The sequence below is a fragment of the Typopeltis vanoorti genome, chromosome 17 (genome assembly GCF_054136105.1).
Source record: "Typopeltis vanoorti isolate ZY-2024b chromosome 17, IOZ_Tvanoo_1.0, whole genome shotgun sequence".
Lineage (NCBI taxonomy): Eukaryota > Metazoa > Arthropoda > Arachnida > Uropygi > Thelyphonidae > Typopeltis > Typopeltis vanoorti.
In genome coordinates, this window is record NC_143565.1 from 34,325,634 (window position 1) to 34,349,103 (window position 23,470).

The following is a 23,470-nucleotide window of genomic DNA, read 5'->3' on the forward strand; positions in this document are numbered from 1 at the left end:
ACTTTTTCCATAACTTTCGCATCTACACCCTTGCATTCCTTCACTCCGTCAGCCTCTCTACTATCTTTCGTTTCATTTCCGTTTCTTTCACGTACACTATCAATCTTTTCAGTCAGTTTCACATTCTGTGTATCGTAATCCAATAATATATCGCACTTACGACAAATCCATACTTTCTCTCGTCTTTCCTTCGTTCTCTCCCTCTCCACAAAGACATCTCTTACATTCTGCCATGCATACATATCGCACTCAGGACATCGAATCAGTTTTGAAAAGTCTGTTACCAGTGCTACTTGACTTGCGCGGCATTCGCCTAGTATCACCATTCGATGCCCGAGTGGTTGACCTCCTGACTGGCATTGTGTGATATTTGAAACGGCAATTTAGACTAATATTTTCTGATAGAATTCATACCAAAAATCACTCAGACACACTTCGTTCTCAAAAATAAATAATGAAACCCTAAAATTTATGAAACACTTTCAATTATTATTCAAAATAAAACTTATTTTTCCGAAGCTCTTTCTTGACACTACACAACTTATGGCCCTCTAGCGGGAAACAAGTTTATAAACAAGAACCAGATCTTGGAAATTCATTAGCACAACCTGAAAAATATATTAATAGCATATTACAAGGTTGTCTGCAAGAATAGAAAATTGAGAATGCCATTTTGGAATCTGAAAATTAAAGAGGCAGTAGAGGAAATGAAGAATGTGCCAAAAGTTCCTGGCAAGTAAATCAGCTTATGTTCTAAGAGACAAGTGAGAAGGATGTAAAAAAGCAGAGCACTGTGTAAAATTAGTTTAACAGAAGTTATATGTTCTTATCAAAGTTTTCCCATAAAGACTTTGATAAGAACATAGAAAATAAATATTACAAAGGCAGCAAAATATTCTGAAGACTACAGACAGACAGACATGATAAAGGTGACATGAAAACTGAAGATAAAGTCTAGTTGTCTGTAGAAATTACTTTGAATGATTGCTAAATGAAACAAGCAGTAACATTGTACAGTGGTAGAAAACATTGAAGAGGAATACAATCAGAACTATCAATACTTGAATAGAAAAGTCATCAAAAACCTGAAATGTAGAAAGGCAGCTGGTGTAGATGATATAAAATGTAATATGGAGGTATGAAACTTTTACAGTGGCAACACTGTGTAAGTCAGATGGCCTGATCATATGGGCAGATCCCAGATGATTGCAGTAGAGCTCTCATAGTACTCCAATGCAAAAAAAGGGAAATTAAGCTGTGAGAATTATGAATGTGAGCATTACAGAGGAATTTCCTGCTAAATTCCTGGTAAAATTTATTTAAGTATACCTAAGAAAAGTTGAAAGTTTATTTTTCACTTGGTTAGAATATAATAAATTTAGTTTAATCCTTTATCCAAGTGTGAGCAAACAAAGTTTGTGCCTGAAAGTATCTTCAGGACTGGGGTAAGGTGGTGCAACATCAGGGCAACTCCTTGCAAAGGTGGAGCAAGCTACTATCACTCCTATCTTAGTATCTTCCATAATGCAAAACACATCTCCTTGCAGATATGTCTAATGTTATGCATTAAGGGAAGGGCCACTACCAAGACTAGTTTCGACCTTTATTGAGGTCTCTTTAGTGGGAGCCAGGCCCAAGCGGAGATACCAGCCAGATGGGAGATACTGAGATAGGAGTGATAGTAGCTTGCTCCACCTTTGCGAGGAGTTGCCCTGATGTTGCACCACCTTACCCCAGTCCTGAAGATACTTTCAGGCACAAAGTTTGTTTGCTCACACTTGGATAAAGGATTAAACTAAATTTATTATATTCTAACCAAGTGAAAAATAAACTTTCAACATCTTTCTCTAAATGCAGAGTAATTTATTAAAAAGGTGGCACACCATTTGGCAACTCCTATAGGTAGAGATGACCTTGCTAATGCTTCTGGCTGGTATCTCCACTTGGGCCTGGCTCCCACTGAAGAGACCTCAATAAAGGTCGAAACTAGTCTGGGTAGTGGCCCTTCCCTTAATGCATAACATTAGACATATCCGCAAGGAGATGTGTTTTGCATTATGGGAGATACTGAGATAGGAGTGATAGTAGCTTGCTCCACCATACCCCAGTCCTGAAGATACTTTCAGGCGCAAACTTTGTTTGCTCACACTTGGATAAAGGATTAAACTAAATTTATTATAAGAAAAGTTGTGGAAGGGAATCTTGGAGAAGAGCAATCTGAGTTCATTCCCAAATTGATGTTGTCAAAATCAGATTTTCACTTTAAGAGAAATAGTTGAGAAATCATAGGAATATAACAAGGATCTGCTTTAATTTTTTTTTTTTTTTTTTCGTAGATCTGGAGAAGGCATATGACAAGATATCAAGAGAAAAGCTATTCACACTGCTACACTAATATGGTGTAAATGGATCTTTGTATCAAGCAATACTTAGTCTATATTTGAATTGTAATTCAAGGAGTTAGAATTCAAGTTAGAATTATAATTCGGTTAGAATTCAAGGAGTTACAGGAAGATGCCATTAAATCAGGTGTGAGACAAGGTTGCACATTATCTCCACTGTTATTCATCACTTATGTGATCATTATGAAGGAAAGTGGCATTAACCTAATATCAAAATTGGATATATTCAACTCAGCTCTTTATTTTATGCTGTACTTCTAAATGAATCCAGTACAAGTTTGCAGGAGATGCCTAACTAAATTGAAGAACTGTTACTATAAGTTTGGTATGAAAATCAACAGTAAAAAGATAAAGATAATAAAAAAAAGCAGAAACATTGAAAAAATGAAGTGCATCCTGGAGAACCTGTAGAACAAGTGAAACATTTCAGCAATTTAGGCAAATTTTTATTGAAGATAGCAAATTAAATATGGAAATAGACAACATGATTAAAAAAGCTGGTATGGTAGGAAGTCAGCAGAATGCACATATATATGGAATAAGAAAGAACGTATTATGTTAAGGAAGCCATCCAAACACTTAACTAGCAGTATACAATACATTCAAACAAATTTCCACATAATCTGAGTGCTGGATCAGAAATAAAGCACTTGATCAGAGACTTGAGATCATGGATCTGAGAAAGATTAGAAGAATGAACAGATATTATCAATGTTAGATTCATATTAAAAATGAGGATATTAGATAAGAGCTTAACATTGTTTGCATTCAGGAATTTATTAGTAGAGTTAATTTCAGGTGATATGGTCACTAAAACAGAATGGGAGAGGAGTGGCTCACAAGTTCTTTGATGCCAGATAAAACACAAAGGAAGCTGTACATATAGGCAGATTGATACAGTAAGAAGTGCATTAGAATTCTAAAATATAAGATTTGATAATATAGGAATCTTGACAAATAACAGAATTAATTTGAAAAAAAATTCTTGATTAGGAGGTTAGTAATGATGTAATGTTTTAAGGTATCATCATCATCAAATTTCTGACATATATACCTTCAAGGGGTGTACAGGATATGTTGGTACTCCATTAAACACGTACGTCACCACTAATCTCCTATCTACAATTTTCCTCCAAATCAATCTGTCAAGATTCCAACATTATCAGATTTTATATTTCTGTCTTCTAAGGCACTTTTTACTGTATCAATCCACCTTTATCTTGGTCTTCCTCTGGTCTTTTTCCTGCCAACCTGGCAGAGGACACCTGTTTTGCTAATATTTCCTGTCCCATTCTGTTTAAGTGGCCATACCACCTGAGATTAACTCTGCTAACTCATTCCTGGATGCTGACAATGTCAAGTTTTCTTTCCTAATATCTTCATTATTTAATATGTTATTGCTATTGATGCCATCTGTTCATGCCCCTAATCTTTCTCAGGATTCTCATATCTGCAGTCTCTAGTCTTTGGTCAAGTGTTTTATTTCTAACCCAGCTCTCAGATCCATAAGTTAAAATTGGTTTGAACACTTGTATACAGCTAATTTAGTGTTCTGACTAATTTCTCTCTTATTCTATATGAATTTATTCAGTTGTCTATTTCCATATTTACTTTACCATCTTCACTAAAAATTGTGCTTAATTAGCTGAAATGTTTTACTTGTTCCACAGGTTCTCCATTCACAATGCAGTTGATATTTTCAGTATTTCTGTCTATTTTCATTGTCTTTGTCTGGATATTGCTAATTCTCGGTTATTCAATTTGGTCAGGGAGTCTTGCAGACTATTACTGGATTAATTTCAGTGCTTCATACTATTCATATTATTACTTCATATATGTTATAATAGATATTCAGACTTCATATCTCTTACAACAGTTATTCGATTTGGTCAGAGAATCTTGCAAACTTGTACTGGATTTATTTAGAAGTATAACATCATCTGCATAAAGTAAAGAGCTCAGATTAGCATCTCTAATTTTGAAATCAGGTTTAATACCACTTTCCTTTATAATGTGATACATATAGATAATGAATAACAGTGGGAATAATGTACATCCTTGTCTGACACCAGATTTAACATTAAACCATCTTCCTGTACTTCCTTTAATTATAACTGCTGGCTTACAACTCAAATAAAGACTAAGTATTGCTTGATATAATGCCCCATACAACTGTAGCGTTTTCAACAGCTTCTCTCTTGGCACCTTGTCATATGCCTTTTTCAGATCTACAAAACTTAAATACAGATCTTCTCCAATCACCTGGAATTTGTCCCTCTCCCCAGCCATTCTAAACTATGTAGTGGAGCCACTGCAGGACTTTTATACTTCTATAATTGAGCATTTCTAGTTGGATATCATGTACTCCTGCTGTCTTTCCCGTTTCAGGGTTTTGATGGCTTTTTCTACTTCAAGTATGGATATGTATTCCTGATTGCATGCCTGTTGAGTGTTTTTTACGACTATACTGTCACTGCTTGTTTCATTTAGCAATTTTTCGAAATAATTACTCCACACATCAAGGATATCTTTTTCTTCAGTTTTCATGTCATCTTTATCATCTATAATTCCTTTTACAGCATCTTTCTTCCATTTCTAAGCTTTTTCAGTAACCTCCAGAATATCTTACCACATTCTTGATATTTATTTTCTGTGTTCTTAACAAAAGTCTTCCCATGACTTTTGTTTATCTAGTTTTACACAGTGTTTAGTTTTCTTAGATTTGTCTCTGTATTCTCTAAGAGTACAAGCTGACTTATTTGCCAGGAACTTTTGATATGCTTTTTTCTTTTCCTTTACTGCCTCTTTAATTTCCTGTATCCACCATGGAGTTCTGATTTTTATATCCTTGCTGACAATCTCACCACTGCCTCTATGGCTGAATCAGTCAATGTTTTTTTCAGGATTTGCCACTGAACCTCCAAGGTTATGTCCCTGTTCTCAAACTCTTTAATTTTTTACTTGAATAATGTTTGTGTATTTTATTTATTATTTATTTGTAATAACCAAATGTGTTAGTAATAACCAGTCCATGTCCTGAGCAGAAATCCAACAGGTATTTGCCATTATTATTAGCTTTGTTCTTTTCTCCAAATTTTCCCAAAATATTTTTGTATATATGACTATCATTTTCTACTCTGCTATTTAGATCCCCAACAAGGACCAACTTTTGCTTTTTCATTGTGTCAGTTGCGGCTTTCCCTAAAGCCTCAAAAAAAATTCCTCCACTTCTACTTTTGTAGAACCTTCTGTGTAACCATAGGCACAAATTAGTCTCATTGTCCAGTTCCCCATTCTGATATTTGCCCACATCACCAGTTATACAGCTTTGACCCTTAAGTACTCCTGTTTTAACATAGTATTATATTAATATTCCGTATATACACTGAGGAGTTTGAATTTGATTATGATGATGATGTATTCTCTCAATTCACCATTCTTACATTCGATTGTGTGAAGGATGCCTGCCTCCATGCATACATACATGCTCATCTCTAAGTCCCCTCCTCTCCCCACTAGCTTTGTGTCCCTGATTTTGTTCTTTCACCCTTGCACTGAGAAAAGTTATTTGCAAGACACCTAACTCCAAATCTATTCAAGTGCAATTGATTCATCATTGCACTTGAGCAGAGTTATGCAGAGTTATATGCCATTCAGCTTGCACTTGTGCATATAAAAGAAAACTGCTACCAAAAGTGTATAATTTATGCAGACTCATTGAGCTACAATAAATTTAATTTAATCCTTTATCCAAGTGTGAGCAAACAAAGTTTGTACTTGAAAATATCTTCAGGACTGAATATGGTGTTGCACTACCTTACTGGGGTAAGGTAGTACAACACTGGGCAACTCGTAGTAAAGGTGGACCAAGCTAACTTCACTCCTATCCCAATATCTCCCATAACGCAAAACACATCTCCTTGCGGATATGCATAATCCCTTAATGTTATGCATTAAGGGATTGGCCACTACCTAGACTAGTTTTCACCTTTATTGAGGTCTCTTCAGTGGGAGCCAGGCCCAGAGGTGGAGATACCAGGCAGAAGCAATAGTGAGGTCATCTTTACCTATCGGAGTTGCCAAAAGATGTGCCACCTTTTTTTTATTAAATTACTCTGGATTTAGAGAAAGATGTTGAAAGAATTGAACATCTTTCAACACATCTTTCTCTTATCCCGGTAAGGTAGTACAACACCATATTCAGTCTTGAAGATATTTTCAGGCACAAACTTTGTTTGCTCACACTTGGATAAAGGATTAAACTAAATTTATTATAGTCTAACCAAGTGAAAAACAAACTTTCAACATCTTTCTCTAAATCCAGAGTAATTTAATAAAAAATGGTAGCACACCTTTTGGCAACTCCTATAGGTAAAGATGACCTCGCTATTGCTTCTGCCTGGTATCTCCACCTCTGGGCCTGGCTCCCACTGAAGAGACCTTAATAAAGGTCAAAATTGGTCTGGGTAGTGGAAATCCCTTAATGCATAACATTATACATATCCGCAAGGAGATGTGTTTTGCATTATGGGAGATACTGGGATTAGGAGTGATGTAAGCTTGGTCCACTTTGCTATGAATTTGCCCAGTGTTGTACTACCCTACCCCAGTAAGGTAGTACAACACCATATTCAGTCCTGAAGATATTTTCAGGCACAAACTTTGTTTGCTCACACTTGGATAAAGGATTAAACTAAATTTATTATAGTCTAACCAAGTGAAAAATAAACTTTCAAGACTCATTGAGCTCTTTACAGGCTATCTCCTCTCCTATGTATACTCCTCATCCAGTACTTTATGAAGTACTACACCTGCTTCACAAAATGAAAATCCTTAATTTCGATGTTCAGTTCTGCTGGATTTCCAGCCACATCGGAATCAAAGGAAATGAGGCTGCAGATGCAGCTACTAAATCAGCCCATACCTTCTCCACATACTATTTGACAATTCCATATACAGACTACAGACAACTTATAAGATCAAAGCTAATTGCTCAGTGAGAGTTAACATGGCAAGAAACATCAACAAACAAATTATATAACATTAAACCTGAAATTAAACACTGGCATTCTAGTCAATGTACAAAGAGAAGGGAGGAGGTTGTCCTTGCTAGGCTCTGCCTTATGCATTCTCATTTACTGAGAACCGATGACTCTCCCATATGTGAAAAATGCAACACACATCTTACTATTCATCATATTCTGTTAGATTGTCAAAAATTTACACAAGAGAGGAATGAAATTTTCACCTATCTAACGAAGCCATATACACTCAGGGAATATATTTTGATAAATGATTCTAGATGAATGACTTTGCTGAAAGGAGATGGTAATCCAGTGACAAGATCAGATGATTTAATTGAGCTGTTTAATGATCGCATTATTAAAAGGGTTTGTTCCTGATAAAACAGGATCAAACCCTTAGTGATAGAATGGAGGTATTAAACTATCATCATCATCATTAGGGATTTAGGACATTCCTAAATCTGGGATTTAGGAATGAGACCAGAACAGACTGTTCATCATCCTGTAGCATCCTCTAGCAAGAGGGTTGCAGCAGATGAGTAGCTCTTCTCCATTTCTTTCTGTCTGTCGCCTACGTCATTCTTAAACCAGTCCATTCCACGACGTCATTGAACCACTCTCTAGTTGGTCTTCCATGTCTTCTCTTCCCCTCAACTTTTCCTTGTAATATAGTTCTTGTCAGGTGTCCCGAAGAACCTCTCAGCAGATGTCGTGAAATCTGGTCTTTCTTTGCATAATATTCTTGAGTAGTGTTCTTTCCATCCCAACTTTTCTTAAAACTTCTTGATTTGATATTCTCTCTGTATAGCTAATCTTTTCCATCTTTCTATAACACCACATTTCCAATGCATTAATTCTTTCCATTTCTCTCTTTTTGAGTGTCCATGACCCACTTCCATAACTTGCAATACTCCAAACTGTTGCTTTAACTATTCCAATTCTAACACCTATTTTAATATTCTTGTTTATTAAAATTCTCTTAATTTCCATAAATGCCGATTTAGCTTTGCCTATTCTATTTCTAATGTCCAACTCTGAAGTTCCTTTCTTTGAGATCCAGCTACCTAAATATTGAAATCTTTCCACTTCTTAAATCTTTCCTCCACATCTTATCTTTACATTATCTCCTGTTTTTCTGCCCATTATCATTATCTTGGTCTTCTTTGTGTTAATCCTTAGTCCATACTCTTTACAAGAGTTTTCAATTCTTTGAACAATTTGTTGTAATCCATTTTCACTTTCTGCCATCATCACTACATCATCTGCATATCTTAAGTTACTGATGATTCTTCCATTTATTTTTATTCCTTCTTCTACATCCTCAAGTGCCTCTCTAAGCATCTGTTCACTATAAAGGTTAAACAATAATGGTGATAACTTGCATCCTTGTCTAACTCCTCTCTCCACCAGGAATTCTCCTGTTTCCTCTCCATTTACACATACTGACGCTGTTTGTGACCAATATAATCTTTAAAATTTCCAAGTCATAAGAGTCAATATCAATATTTTCTAGAATGTCAAAAAGCCTTTTATGTTTCACTGTATCAAATGCCTTTTCAAAATCTAGAAATCCCCAAAACAATTTTCCACCATGGTTTAGTGTTTTCTCATCAATAATTCTTAGACAAGTTATAACCTCTCTAGTTCCTGTGTTGGTTCGGAGTCCAACCTGTTCCTCATTCATTTCCTTTTCTGTTTTATTCTTAATTCTCTCTAAAATTATTTGTCTCTGGTCATCCCCGACGTTTGTGTCCTCCAACCTGGGTGGTATATAAGTGCCATTTTGGGTAGTCATGAACTGTCCTTGTCTTTAGTGCTACACAGTGATCAGCATTCATTTCAGACATTTCAGAAGATTATGGAGGCCACAACCGTGTTAGAAATAACTATTTTAATTTCCCGACATTTCTACCTTCATATTAAGGTCGTCATCTGCTGGAGTATACACATATATACAGAGACAAGCTATATTACATTTCACATAGTATGATAAAGAGACAATGATTTGATAAATGGTTATTTTACTGGCCTGACCTCTAGTGAAAAAATAAATAAATGAAATAAACTAAACTAAAATAACTACATCAAAGCTATTTTTTGTTCTATTTCTGTTCTCTTCTATTCTGTTCTATATTCTATACAACATTATATGAAAATATTCCATATAAAATTTAGCAATTGGGGGTGTGGGGGGGATAATAGTGAGCCCATGGCTCTGCCTTCTTTTTGTAGTATTTTGCCACACAAAATAGCCAGAGTAATACATTCACAAAGAGTGCTGTGTTTTCAGGAGGGAATTTGTCTTGTAATAGAAGGATTGTGTCATTGATTGGGACATTTATGAAGAGGGCAGAGATGTCAAAACTGACTAATAAATCATCTTTTTCCAGTGTCATGTCTTTGATTTTGTTTACAAAGGGTTATGTGTTTTTAATATAAGAGGGGGAATGACCTACCTACTCCTTGAGTGTTGATAATAGTTTCTTGGCTAGATGATAATTGGGGCTGTCTATACCTTCAACTATCGGCCTGAGCGATACGTTCTGTTTGTGAATCTTTGGTAAACCATAAATTCTTTTTGCATGTACTACGCTCTGGCTATTTTGTATGGAAAAACACTTTCTACCTACAAAAAGAAGGCACAGCCATGGGCTCACCATTATCTCCCCCAATTCTAACTTTTATATGGAATATTATGAGCAGTGTGCTCTAGATTCCTCTCCATTAAAACCCAGAGTCTGGCTTAGATACGTTGACGATGTTTTCGCTATCTGGTCCCATGTCCGTCAGACATTAGACACTTTCCTCAGCCACCTAAACAAAACAACACAAACGCATACAATTCACAATTGAGATTGAAAAGCAGAACACACTTCCATTTCTAGATACACTTGTCACTCGTCTTCCTTCTGGCAGTCTTTTTTTACTGTTTAATGGAAGCCGACATATACTGGCCAATGTACATATAAACTCTTATCACCACCCGACACAAAAACTAGGTGTTATTAACACACTTAAAAACAGAGCTTTGAAGATTTGTTCCAGTGAACACGCACTTAAAGATGAATTAAAAAGTTAACAGCAATACCTTCCTAAAAAATGGCTATAGCCAAAATACTATCAACAAAATTCTTCACAAGACCTCACTTAAAAATAAAAATAAACTAGACTACAATAAACTGTAACCATTTCATACATTAAAGAGATATCAGACAAAGTAAACAATACTAAAGACATACAACCTTAAAGCTACCTTTAAACCTCCTGCAAAATTCAAGAACTTACTCAACACATCCAAGAATCCACTTCCTCTGCTGTCCCACTCTGGAGTATACCATATTCAGTGCACTTGTAATTTACCCTATATAGGGGAACAGTATGCACAATTCCTATCAGAAAAAAGGAACATAAATGGCACATTAAATTTAATAACTATGGTCAAGCTGGCATTTCTGATCATGCCCTGAATACTTTACATATAATTGACTGGAAAAGCATCTGTTGTTCACATCACATCGAAACGTAGTATGACCCTAAATTTAAAGAGGCCTCTGAAATTCTTATTGACCACCCTAATCTTAACAATAATGATGGTCTAAAAATCCCAAGAACATGGAAGGCACATATTCTACCTGCATATCCTTTCTCCCTAAGAGTTAGTTACGAGGGTGGTCTAAAACGTTCTCTGCCTCGACCATAGATGGCAACACTATTGGCAAGATTTTTTTTTTTCTAAGTTGGTACATCTGTCATAAGCATCCATGTGAAATTGCAAGTCATTCTATCAAGTAGTTTGTTTTATACAGCTGTCTGAAGCAAAAGGTGCAGTTATAAAATCTTTGTGAAAGAAGGTTTAATGCTAAAAGAAATTCATTTGAAGTTCATAAAAGTGTAATGGCACTCTTCTCCTTCATTTTTGACAATTAAGAAATGGTCTGCCAAGTTTAAATGTGGCCATACAAGCCTTGAAGATGATCCACATGAAGGACATCTAAAAAGTGTAACAACACCAAAAATCATTGATCAAGTGCACAATATGGTATTGGATGGCTGGTGAGTCAAAGTACGTGAAATTGCTGAGATTATAGGCATTTCAAAAGAACGTGTAGGATAACTTTTGAATGAAGAATTGCATATGAAAAAGCTTTGAACAAGATGGGTGCCTACAGCACATCAAAAATGCACTCGCGCAGTGCTCCAAGCACTAAACAGTGCTTGGAGCATTTTAACAAGAATAAAACTGATTTTGTGCATCGATTTATTACTATGGATAAGACTTGGATTCATCGATTTATTACTATGGGATGCTAAAAGCATTTTGTTTATTAATTATCTTGAAAAGGGTAAAACAATAACAGGGGAATATTATTCTGATCTTTTAACCAGATGATCTTTTAACCTTTTAGATGAAAAAATTCATGAGAAAAGACTCAGTTTGCAGAAGAAAAAAATCATCTTTCATCAAGACAATGCACCCACCACAAAGGTGTTTTGGCAATGGGAAAATTAAGGGATCTGCACTATGAATTGTTGGAACATCCACCCTATTCCCCAGATTTGGCTCCTTCTGACTTCTGTCTCTTCCCAAAACTAAAATTCTTCCTCGCTGGTCAGCGTTTTTCTTCGAATCACGAGGTGTTTGTAGCTGTATAGGGGTGTTTTGCAGATCTTACTGAGAACCACTACCGGGACGTGATAATGGCACTGGAGCATTGCTGGAATAAATGTATTAGTCTTAAGGGAGATTATGTTGAAAAATAAAAACAATTTTGAAATTATAAATTTGTTTTTTCATTGTTAGGCTAGGCCGAGAATCTTTCAGACCACCCTCGTATAAATAGGACTATAAACATTCCGGGATCTTAAATCTAATATAACAATTCTCATGTTAAATCAGGACATCATTGCTGTAATAAAACTATCTATGTGGAAAAAGGTTTTCTCTGATGTTGTCATAAACAGAATATAGCTTTGATGTAGTTATTTTATTTTATTTCATTTATTTATTTTATTTTATTTTATTTTTTCACTAGAGATCAGGTCAGTAGAATAACTGTTGATCAAATCATTGTCTCTGTATATAGGGTGTTAATATGAAGGTCTAAACATCAGTTTCGACCTTCTTGGACAGGTATCTAAAAGTGGGCTATTGGAGGACATCGAGCAAAAAGAGATGACTAATGGTGTACTGTATGGTTCAGTCCTGGGACCATTGCTGTTTAATTTGTACATGAATGATATATCAAATAACCTGAATGAAATTTTCAGTTGTTTGCTCTTTATGCAAAATTAGCTCGAGTAATAGTTAATCAAGGTGATGTTTAGAGCTTGCAGGACAGTTTAAATATGCTGTTAGTATGGGCTGAAGATAATGGGTATCAGTTTAATGTGAAGAAATGTAAAGTTATGCATTTTGGGATAAACAGATTATATGCTCTGTATCACATTGATGGCACTGTACCCCAGGAAATAGATGAAACTAGATATTTAGGGGTGGCAGTATATAAATAGAGAGGTAATGATTAGAGAGCATATTGCTAAGGTAGCCCATAGGATTACTTTGTTATTGATGAACACATTAACAATTAGAGATAAGGAAGTTGTTATACCTCTTTAAGGCCTTGATACATCCATGTCTGCATTACTGTGCTTAAGTCTGGTCTCTAGGGCTTCTTGTGAATGAGGAAGCAGTGCAGAGAATTCAGAGGCATGCGACCAAGATGGTGTGGTCTGCTGAATGTTCTCTATGAGGATAAAATGAGGGTGTGTGGATTGGAGAAGTTGACTGATAAGAGGTAAAGAGGGGATATGATAGAAACATTTAGTTACTTAACCTTTTTTTATAGGATTGATGCAGGGGAAATGTTTCAGCACTTGGCTGGAGTTACAAAACAAGGGGTCAAACATGGAAGTTGAATAAATTTGTGTTGTTAGTAGGAGTGTGAGGACTAGATTTTTTTGCTTGGAGAGTTTTGAATGAGTGGAATTTGCCAGAGTCAAGTGTGAGTGATTTGTCTGTTAATGGGTTCATGGAAAGTTCTGATAGATTGTGTGGATAGTTTGGGCCTCTTGCAATGAGGCTTCGAACTCCATGGAGGTGCCCATACAGTAATAATAATAATAGTAATAATATCCCCCACCCCCCTTTTCCCTTTATACAACAAACTCTGTAGTCTGCATGCCCTCAATCTACTCCTGCTCTGTCCTACTACTTTTGGACATTCTGAAATATGTATCCACTCCACTGTGGTGTTTTTCTTTTTTATGTGAATCTCACCTACAGTTTTTTATTGACCTATCAAACATTAGCACTGTGGGTAGGCTAAAGGTCAGATAATCTAGAAACCCTTCTGTAGAGATCAGAAATCAAGAGTGGAAGTCAAGAAATCGAGAGTGAAAAGTGGCTTCCACTTTCAGCTTTCAATGAATACAATGATGATAATGTACCAAAGAAACAAAAATCATTCACACTGTAGACATTCATAAACATCCATGACCATACTGGAGATTTGAACTCATGGCTTATTGGTTGAAGAATGGAAATTTATTTAACAGTTCAACTTTGATTTCAGCCTGTTGGTTGGAGAACAGATATGCTATGCATTCAGCCAGCCATGTCTGCTTGTTCTTTAGTCCATAATACTATTACAATAGGTTTTTCCTATTCCGTTACTTTAGTGGAATCTACATAGTTATGTTTGCCAGCCTGGTTGGCCGAGTGGTTAGTGTATCCACTCTCCAGCCAAAAGGCTGTGGGTTCGAATCCCGCCATGGACATGAATGTTTGTGATTGTCTGTGAAAATAATAGTTGGTATAGATGAGGCAGTTTGTGGATGAGGTTGAGTGGTGGAGACGGAGAGTTGTAAAGTAGGTGCCCTCCCTTGATGAGTCTTAGGACTCCCTGGAGGTGTCAAATAATAATAATAATAATAGCTGTTTATGTTCACTGTTGAGCTAGAAATAATTGCTTTTCTTTCCTTAATATATCAGTTAAACAAATCCAACTATCAGAGATGGTATTTCTTATTTTAGCCAAACCATCTGGTCTATAGCAATTAGATTCATACATTAGCACACTATTGATGAGCACACTATTATTCATCATAGTATGCACAGAGACAAAATCTGTAATTTCTGGATCTAGGTTCATCTTCAGGAGAATGTTAAATATTCTTTCAAAGCTATGATTTCAAAATATTCTTTCAAAGCAAAGATAGTAATTACAATTTAAATTTACAATTTAAATTGTAATTACTATTTAAATAGGTCCATTTTGCAAGCCATTGAAGTATAATTTTGATACAGCTTATTGCATTCATCTGATATCTATATTTGGCTTTGATTTTCTTTCACAGTGCACTCTGTATTCCACAGTTACTTTGATGCATATTTATGTTCTTTGAATCTAATTGCTGTAATGACAACAGTTTGGCCATGCTTAAGAATATCCTATAGATAAGTTTATTGTTAAATTTCATTTTAGGAGTAAGTTACAATTTTTTACTGAGTATAACCAGTCCAGTATATTTTACATAAACCAAACATTTAACACCATTCCATTTCAGCTTGAAACATACCAGCAGTTAGAATACCTCTCAGAATTAACTCAAGTAACAGTTGCTTTTTTGATTCTTCCAAACTTAGACAGTTCACAGCCAATGGCACTTGAGACAGCTTTTGATATAGTAATTGCTACTGTTATTTCATACGGAGGTAAGCATAGACATTAATTATTAAAAAAAATCAAGATTTTAATATATTTTTTAAATGATTTCATACTCATGAACTATTGTAAACCTATCAGACATTTAGTATGTTATCAATGGCTGAGGTTTAGATAATCTGAGAACTCATCTATAGAAAATAAACATTTTGCTTTTTTTCAAGTCACTGCTGGCCTCCACTAACAAAGTCATCTCATACCACAGTAAAATTCATCTGTCACCTATGAACATTCATATACATATGATGGAAGTGGAAGTACTGTTTTCCTAAAACAAATCTAAACAAAATTAGATCTTTGAATAAAATAGTTTGTAGAACAAAGAGCAATGTCTCAGCTCATCTTTCCTTTCATGTTAGGTTCAGTATTAAATAACTTGACTAGAAACCTGATGCTGTATTTGATACAGAGGTTAATCTCATCTGCATTGTTTGCTATGGTTATAAATTATGTGTTTTTCTGGCCAGAACAGACTCTCCCAGAACAGACAAATCCAACCTGAGTTTCTGGGAGGAAAAAATTCTACAATCTCTGAATGATGCCAGCTAACTCACCATCATTTGAAAAATTCTGATGAAGGTCTTTGCATCTTAGAAAGGATTCAAACTGAATCTGTCCCACCGAAGGACTTTGTCTTTACTGATTTAACCAGAGAGACTCATTAATAAAAGTTTTTTAATCTTGAGTACTTTTTTATCACCTTTGTTATTTCCTTACTTATTTAATTAAAGAGCACTTAAATTTCTTACTGAATTACTTATCAGGATCCCTTAAGGACCAAAACCAAGAACTTACAGACTATTATTATTATCCCCAGACCTCGATGGAGTTAAAGATTCATCATGGGTGATTAACTGCAAACACCACACTCTCAGGCAGTACATTCCAATCATTCATTCCTCTCCATGTAAAGAACCTGCTTATCACTACTTTGCTCACACCCTCCTTATGCAGCTTCCATGGATGATCTCTTGTTCTTCCCTATCTCCCAACTTTCTTTGAAGAACCTCTTCAACATTAACTTGATAAGGACAACTTACTAATTTATAAATTTCTATCATATCATCTCTCCTTCTATCCACTAGATTCTGTAAATTGCATCTTCTTCGATTCTAGTCATAGGAAGAGGAGGAGAAGTGATATCAGAGACCAGAAACCACCTTAGTCAAATTGCCTCTGGACTCTTTCTAATATCTCTTCATCATTTTGAAAGCCAGGTGAACAAATCTTTGCACAATAGTCCATATGTGACCTAATCAAGGCCTTATACTATGGAACTAGAATCTCCTTACTTTTTACAAGTCAGTGTCATATGCATCATTGCCAAAGTTCATTGTGTTCTCTTCACAGTTTTATAAATATGATCTTTAAATTTTTGATCCCTATCCACCATAACACGAGATCTCTTATTTCCTCCATCTTCTCTAATATATCCCTATCAAGTGTATACTCTACACCTTACCTTTTTTTTTTCAATTTTTTTTAAACCTGACAATTTGCTACATTCAATTGGCATCCTCACTTCTGTGTCCAGTCATTCAGTCTATGCAAGTCCTCTTGTAAGGCCACAATATCTGCTCTACTCCTCATGCCAGCTTGGTTGTCTTAGTGGTTAGCATATCTGCCCTCCATCCAAAAAGGCTTCGGGTTTGAATCCTGCTGTGGGCATGGATGTTTCTGATTGTGAAAATACTAGTGGTGGTGATGGTAATGGCAGTAGATGGCATTGGTGTAGATGATGCAGTTTGCTGTAGTTGGTGGAGATGGAGTGTTGTAGAGTAGGTGTCCTCCCTCGATGATTCTTTGGACTCCTTGGAGGTGTCGCATAGTAATAATAATAATAACTGTACTCATTGTATCATCTGCAAAGAACTGAATATTCCAATTAATATCTTCCCCGATATTATTATACAGGTTAAACAGCTATGATTCTTAAATAGACCCTTGAAGCACACCACTAGAGTGACTTTCTCTTCTGAGATATAATCCCCCCTTCCCCCCATACACAACTTGCTGTTACCTGTCAGAGAGCCTGTCTCTAACCTAGTGTACTAATCTAATATCCAATCTCAGCACACTCCTTCAAACACGTGGTGATATGTCATCAATTCCCACAGCCTTAATAACACCATGCTTGCTCAATTCCCCATACACTTCTTGTTCACTCCCAGTCAGTCTCTTCTTATCATTTCCCCTTCCATTGCTTTCCACAATAGTTATCCTTTTTATCATTTTCTCTAAAATGTTATCTTTCCAATCATTCTTTTTTCTAGCTACATAGCAAAAGAACTCCCTTGGGTTTTTCTTTACTTCATTAGCTGACCACTGCTCATGCTCCACAAATTATATATTTGGTTTAATCCTTTATCTAAGTGTAAGCAAAGTTTGCGCCTGAAGTAATTTCAGGACTGGGGCAACTCGTGGCAAAGGTGGTATGACTTCACATCACTTGCCTTGGTATCCCATAATGCAAAGCACATCTCCTTGCAGACATAGCATTATGTCCCTTTGAGAAGTGTCCTTTGTAGGCAGTTATGTCTCAGAATATGTCTGAAATAGCTCACTTTTCTCTTTTCAATTTCTTTTATCAAGCTCCTGTTTATGCCCTCCATCTCTAGCACCTTCATTTGTCTTTTTGTCTTTCCATGATATCCTCATAATGCTTCTTTGCAGCATCCACATTTCAAAGGCCTGCCATTTTTCACACTCAGATTGGGGAGGGTCAATGTCTCTACTCCGTATAATAATGTGGACCATATGTAACATTTGGAAATTCTTAGTCTTGTTTTCAGATTTAATTCTCTAGATGTCAGTAGATTCTGAGTTTCCGAGGTATATGTATGTTTGCATCTGTTCTAATTTATTTCCTTTTATATTCATGCATATTTTTGGTATTTCCTTTTCTCTTGAAATTATCATGATTTTTGTCTTTTTAAAGTTGAAACTGAGGCCATACTGTTCGCTGTACTTGAGGTTTCATCTATAAGAATCTTGAGGTTATTTTTGTTTTCAGCTAGAATAACCGTGTCATCTACATATCTTAGGCTATTAATATTTCTTCCCCCTACAGTCATTCCTTTGAGATTACTCATTTTATTAAATATTTCTTCAGGTTAAAGAGAATCAGAAACAAGACACAGCCTTGTCTCACACCTTTCTGAACTGGGAATTCTTCTGAGGTCTCGCTATTTATTCTCAAAGATGCAGTCTGTTCCCAGTAAAGATTAGTTATTAGCCTAATGTCTTTTCCATCCATGCCTATTTTTGAAAGGATTTCAATTAACTGCTCATGTTGAACATTGTCGAATGCCTTTTTCTAATCTATGAAGCAGAGGTATATATCTTTTTGTTTTTCTAGATACCTTTCTATGATGATTCTGGCATTGAAAATACCTTCTCTTGTACCTACATTCTCCTTGAAGCCATTTTGTGTATCATTTATTTCTACATTTATTTTTCTTTTATTTCTTTCAAGAATAACACATAGGAGGACTTTTGATACTTGACTGATGAAGCTAATTGTCCTAAACTCCACGTCTTGTAGCGTTTTTTTGGGGGGGGGAATTGAAAAGAAAATTGAGTTATTAATATCTTTGGGTAGAAATCCAGTCTCATATATCTTATTGCATAAAACATATGTACATAATCGTCGACAAGTTTCTCCAGCTGGGGTCTGTCTAGCTTTATCAAGACGGGTAAGGTTATACTAACATTAAATGCTAACAAAAGAATGCAGTAACGACTTTAAACACAGTTAAACAAATTGAAGAGCACGCTTGACATCAAAAGCATAAAGCATGGAGACTTAGTCATTGTTATTAAATCGCGTTTTATAATTTTTCACATAATTGAGTTCTGCTAAACATAATGAATTAATTAAGTTTTTCCAAATATCTTTTAATATTATGCCTTGGTTCCTATTGAAGTTGTCTCCTATCCATAGTACTACTGCAGCTTCTTTAAAGGTTCTACATCTGTAATCCTCTTCAATGTATGGCATCGAGCTGTTCCCAATCTATGGAATGGTTTGAAATTGAGAAATGATATGCTAATCCTGAGATGTCTGTTCTGTTATTATTTACATCACCGACATGTTCCTTCTTTCGGATTTCTAGGCTTTGTGAAGTTTGGCCTATGTAAGTCAGTCCACACGAACACGGTATGCTGTAAACCCCTGCATATTTGTAGAAAGCGATGCTCTCCTTAGGAGATCTTAATAAGTGCTGCAAAGTTAAAATAGGTTTAAAAGCAACTATGATGTTAAAAGACTTCATGATTCTTGCTATTTTAATGGAGACTGAGCCTGCATAAGGTATGACAATGGATGATACGTGCTGTGTCACCAGAGGTTGTTGCTGGGGTTTGTTTCTATAGAGGATCTTTTTAATTATATTTTCTGGATAACTATTTTTTGATTGAGTTTTTGATATAAGTGAGAGCTCAGCAAGTACATCTTTTTCCTCTGTGATGATATTTTTTGCTCTTTTTTTTAACATATGTATGATGCTAAGTTTCTGTGCATAATGATGATTAGATGTAAAATGAAGATAAAGTCTGGTGTCTGTAGGTTTGCGATGGATTGTAAGCTTGATTTGTTTATTATCTTGTTTTTTAACTAGTACATCGAAAAAAGGTAATTGATGGTTGTTTTCTAATTCTAATGTGAATTCAATTTTATGATGGAACGAATTTATTTTTTGGCGGAACTCATGTAAGGTATCTTCCGTGCCTTTCCAAATGACGAACACAGTGTCAACATATCTCCACCAGATTGATGGTTTCGGAGTTATTTTTGCTAGGATGTCATTTTCTAATTTTTCCATGAATGGATCCACACAAGGTGATGACAGGGGACTGCCCATAGCTAAGCCTTCCAGTTGTTGATATATTGTGTTGGTTACCTTAAAATAGTTAGACTTGAGGCAATGGCAAAAAAGCTGCATAATATCGTTTGGAAAGAGATCTTTTATAATATTAATTACTTTTTCGACTGGTACGTTCATGAACAGAGAGACCACATCTAGACTTGCTAATATGTCTGTGTTTGATATATTGATGTTATTAAGTTTTTCAGTGAAATGTTGAGAGTTTTTTATATATGATGCTGATTTTTTTATCTTCTTTTTCAACAGACTAGTGAGGTGTTCGGCTAGTATCAGGTATGTAGGAGAGTTTCTGCCATCTACAATCGGGCGAAGCAGAGCTCCGTCTTTATGCACTTTTGGTACACCATCTAGGCATGCATTAATGGATGTAAAGATTTTAAATTTCTTTTTAAATCCTGAGGCCATCTAGTCATATTGCATATTAAAAGATTGGTCTCATTGTCGTTTTTCATGGTTGGGTCTTTATCTAATGTATGATATGCAGACTGGTCAGAAATTAAAGTATCGATCTTCTTTATGTAATCTTTGGTATTCATAATGACTGTTGAGTTTCCTTTGTCTGCCTTAATTGCAATAATGTCTTTGTTTCTTTTCAAGTTCAAAAGTGCCTTCTTTTTAGAGGGTGTAATATAACATTTTGGTGGTTTTGCGGTAGAGAGGATGATTGTACTTTTAAATCTTATCTCATTTGCTGTTGTCTCTGGAAGTGAAGAAAGGCCTTTCTCAATATTACTTATAAAATCTATTTTTGGGTATGATTAGGAGCAATAGAAAAGTTAATACCTTTTTTTAAAATTTCTGATTCTTGTTTGGAAAGACTGTAGTCTGAAAGGTTGAAAATAACCTTATCATCTGGGAGATATGGTCTAGAGTTGTATTTTTTTCGATAGAGTTCATCAAATTTTTTGATTTGAGATACCTTACTAGACTGGAAAACTTTGTTATAGCTATTGTGTCTCATGTGGTCACTTATATCCAAGTTGAATTATCTATGTTATTGGAAATATCATCAAAAAGGTCTAGGCATTGAAGGTCAGTTTTATTCAGTGCGTATCTGACTTATCGGATCCTCTCTCTCTCTGAGTAAGGCTAAAGAAGTTTTGTAATAAATACGTTTTGCTTTTTTTTAAACGTTGCTGAACACTCGATGTATATCAAAAACTCTATCAAAAAAATGGTTATCCACAAAATATAATTAAAAAGATCCTCTATAGAAACAACCCCCAGCTACAACCTCTAGCGACACAGTACACATCATCCATTGTCATACCTTATGCAGGTTCAGTCTCAATCAAAATAGCAAGAATCATGAGGCCTTTTAACATTAGAGTTGCTTTTAAACCTATTTTAACTACACGACACTTATTAAGATCTCCTAAGGAGAGCATCGCTTTCTACAAATATGCAGGGGTTTACAGCATACTGTGTTTGTGTGGACTGACTTACATAGATCAAACTACATGAAGCCTAGAAATCCGGAAGAAGGAACTTGTCAGTGATGTAAATAATAACAGAACAGACACCTCAAGATTAGAACATCATTTCTCAATTTCAAACCATTCCATAGATTGGGACAACATCTCGATGCCATACAGTGAAGAGGATTACAGATGTAGAACCTTTAAAGAAGCTGCAGCTGTACTACACACAGGAGACAACCTCGATAGGAACCAAGGCATAATATTAAAAGATATTTGAAAATACTTAATTAATTCATTATGTTTAGCAGAACTCTATGTGAAAAATTATAAAATGTGATTTAATAACAATGACTAAGTCTCCATGCTTTATGCTTTTGATGTCACGCATGTTCTTCAATTTGTTTAACTGTGTTTTAAGTCGTTACTGCATTCTTTTGTTAGCATTTAATGTTAGTATAACCTTATCCGTCTTGATAGAGCCAGACAGACCCCCAGCTGTCAAAACTTGTCGATAATTACTTGCTTGATTAATTAATTGTATGATGATTAATTGTACTTGCTTCGGCAGTACATATACTAAAATTGGAACGATACAGAAAAAATTAGCATGGCCCCTGTGTAAGAATGACATGCAAAATCGTTAAGCGTTCCACATTTTTTTCACAGAGAGGAAAGATAGTGTGTGTTGCCTAGGTATGATAATGTCGAACTGAACAGAAGAGCGGTGATATTGAATGGCATAATAGCGAGAATATGTCAGAAGAGAGGATTCGAATATGTGGATGCTTGGAGTGCGTTTGAGAGCAGAGAGGAATTGTATGCGAGAGACCGTCCGCATTTGAATGAGGAAGGATGTAGGTATCTGGAGAGATTGCTGTTCTGAACGAGTGAATGTGTCACAGTGTGGATGGTAACAGGTGGGGTGGCCTCTTGTGGGAATGGGTACTTGGGGGAGAAGGGGGACGACATCACCTAATGCTGAGCTCAGTGAAATCTAGAGGGGATAATGCTGGGTATAGAAACAGTCGCATTTTTATGCTTTATACCAATGCCAGAAGTAGTCGGAATAAGGGAGAGGAATTGGTGGCACTGATAGCATCAGCCTGGCCAAAGATTATTGGAATCATAGAGACATGGTTGACAGAAGAGGATATAATAACAGGAATAGAAGTTGCTGGGTACAGCATTTTTTGGCAGGATAGGAAGGGAAAGCGTGGTGGTGGAGTGCTGCTTATGATTAGTTACAACCTATATCCTCTAAGAGTGGAGGCTTTGGAAGGCTGTGATACTAATGATATTGAAAAATCATATGGTGTGAAGTGGAGGTGGGTATGACAGGATATTTAGTGGGGTGTTGCTACAGATCAAGGAGCACAGAGGGTGGGGACCAGGAGATGTTGAGACAGTTGAGCGTGGCAAGTGCAAGAAGAACGATTTTTACGGGAGATTTTAACTACAGCAGCATAGATTGGAGAAAGGAAGATGCGTGTAGTAATAAGGGAATGGAATTTCTAGAATTCTTGAGGGACAAATGTCTTAGGCAACATGTAACAGAGGGAACAAGAGGTTCAAGAGTTTTGGATTTGGTTATAGCATCAGAAGAACTGATAATAACTGAGATGACATCTCTCCCACCAGTTGGAGAGAGTGACCATATGGTTTTGACTTGGAAAATGAACAGACATGCAGGAGTATCAAAGAAGCGGGAACTTATGTGGAATTATAAAGCAGGTGATTATAATAGTCTTAGACTTCAACTTTGGGAAGTTTCATGGGGGGAGAAATTGGAAGGCTGGGATGTCATTAGTGCATGGGAAATTGTGAAAGAATATTTGTTAGCAGCAATGGTAAGTTGTATACCACGAGTGAGGAAGCAGACACAATTTGGAGTAAAGTGGATGACAAACAATATTAAAAAGGAATTGCATGTGAAAAAGAGGCTATGGAAGAGATATAAGGAAACAGGTGAAGAGAAGATGCATGAAGAATATAAGACACAGGCCAGAAGAGTGA

General features: G+C 35.8%; 1 protein-coding gene and 1 non-coding gene across 2 annotated transcripts in view; both read left to right on the forward strand.

Moving 5' to 3' along the window:
- The window catches only part of LOC150097280 (adenylate cyclase type 10-like), a 198,907-nt gene that overhangs the window by 102,117 nt on the left and 73,320 nt on the right, over positions 1-23,470 (forward strand). The window contains exon 5 of the mRNA XM_090407634.1: positions 14,993-15,140. Coding sequence (XP_090263760.1) covers positions 14,993-15,140 — 148 coding nt within the window. The remainder of the gene's footprint in view (positions 1-14,992; positions 15,141-23,470) is intronic.
- On the forward strand, positions 22,010-22,116 carry LOC150097281 (U6 spliceosomal RNA). Its single transcript, XR_016549750.1, has one exon. It is a non-coding gene; the product is annotated as a U6 spliceosomal RNA (small nuclear RNA).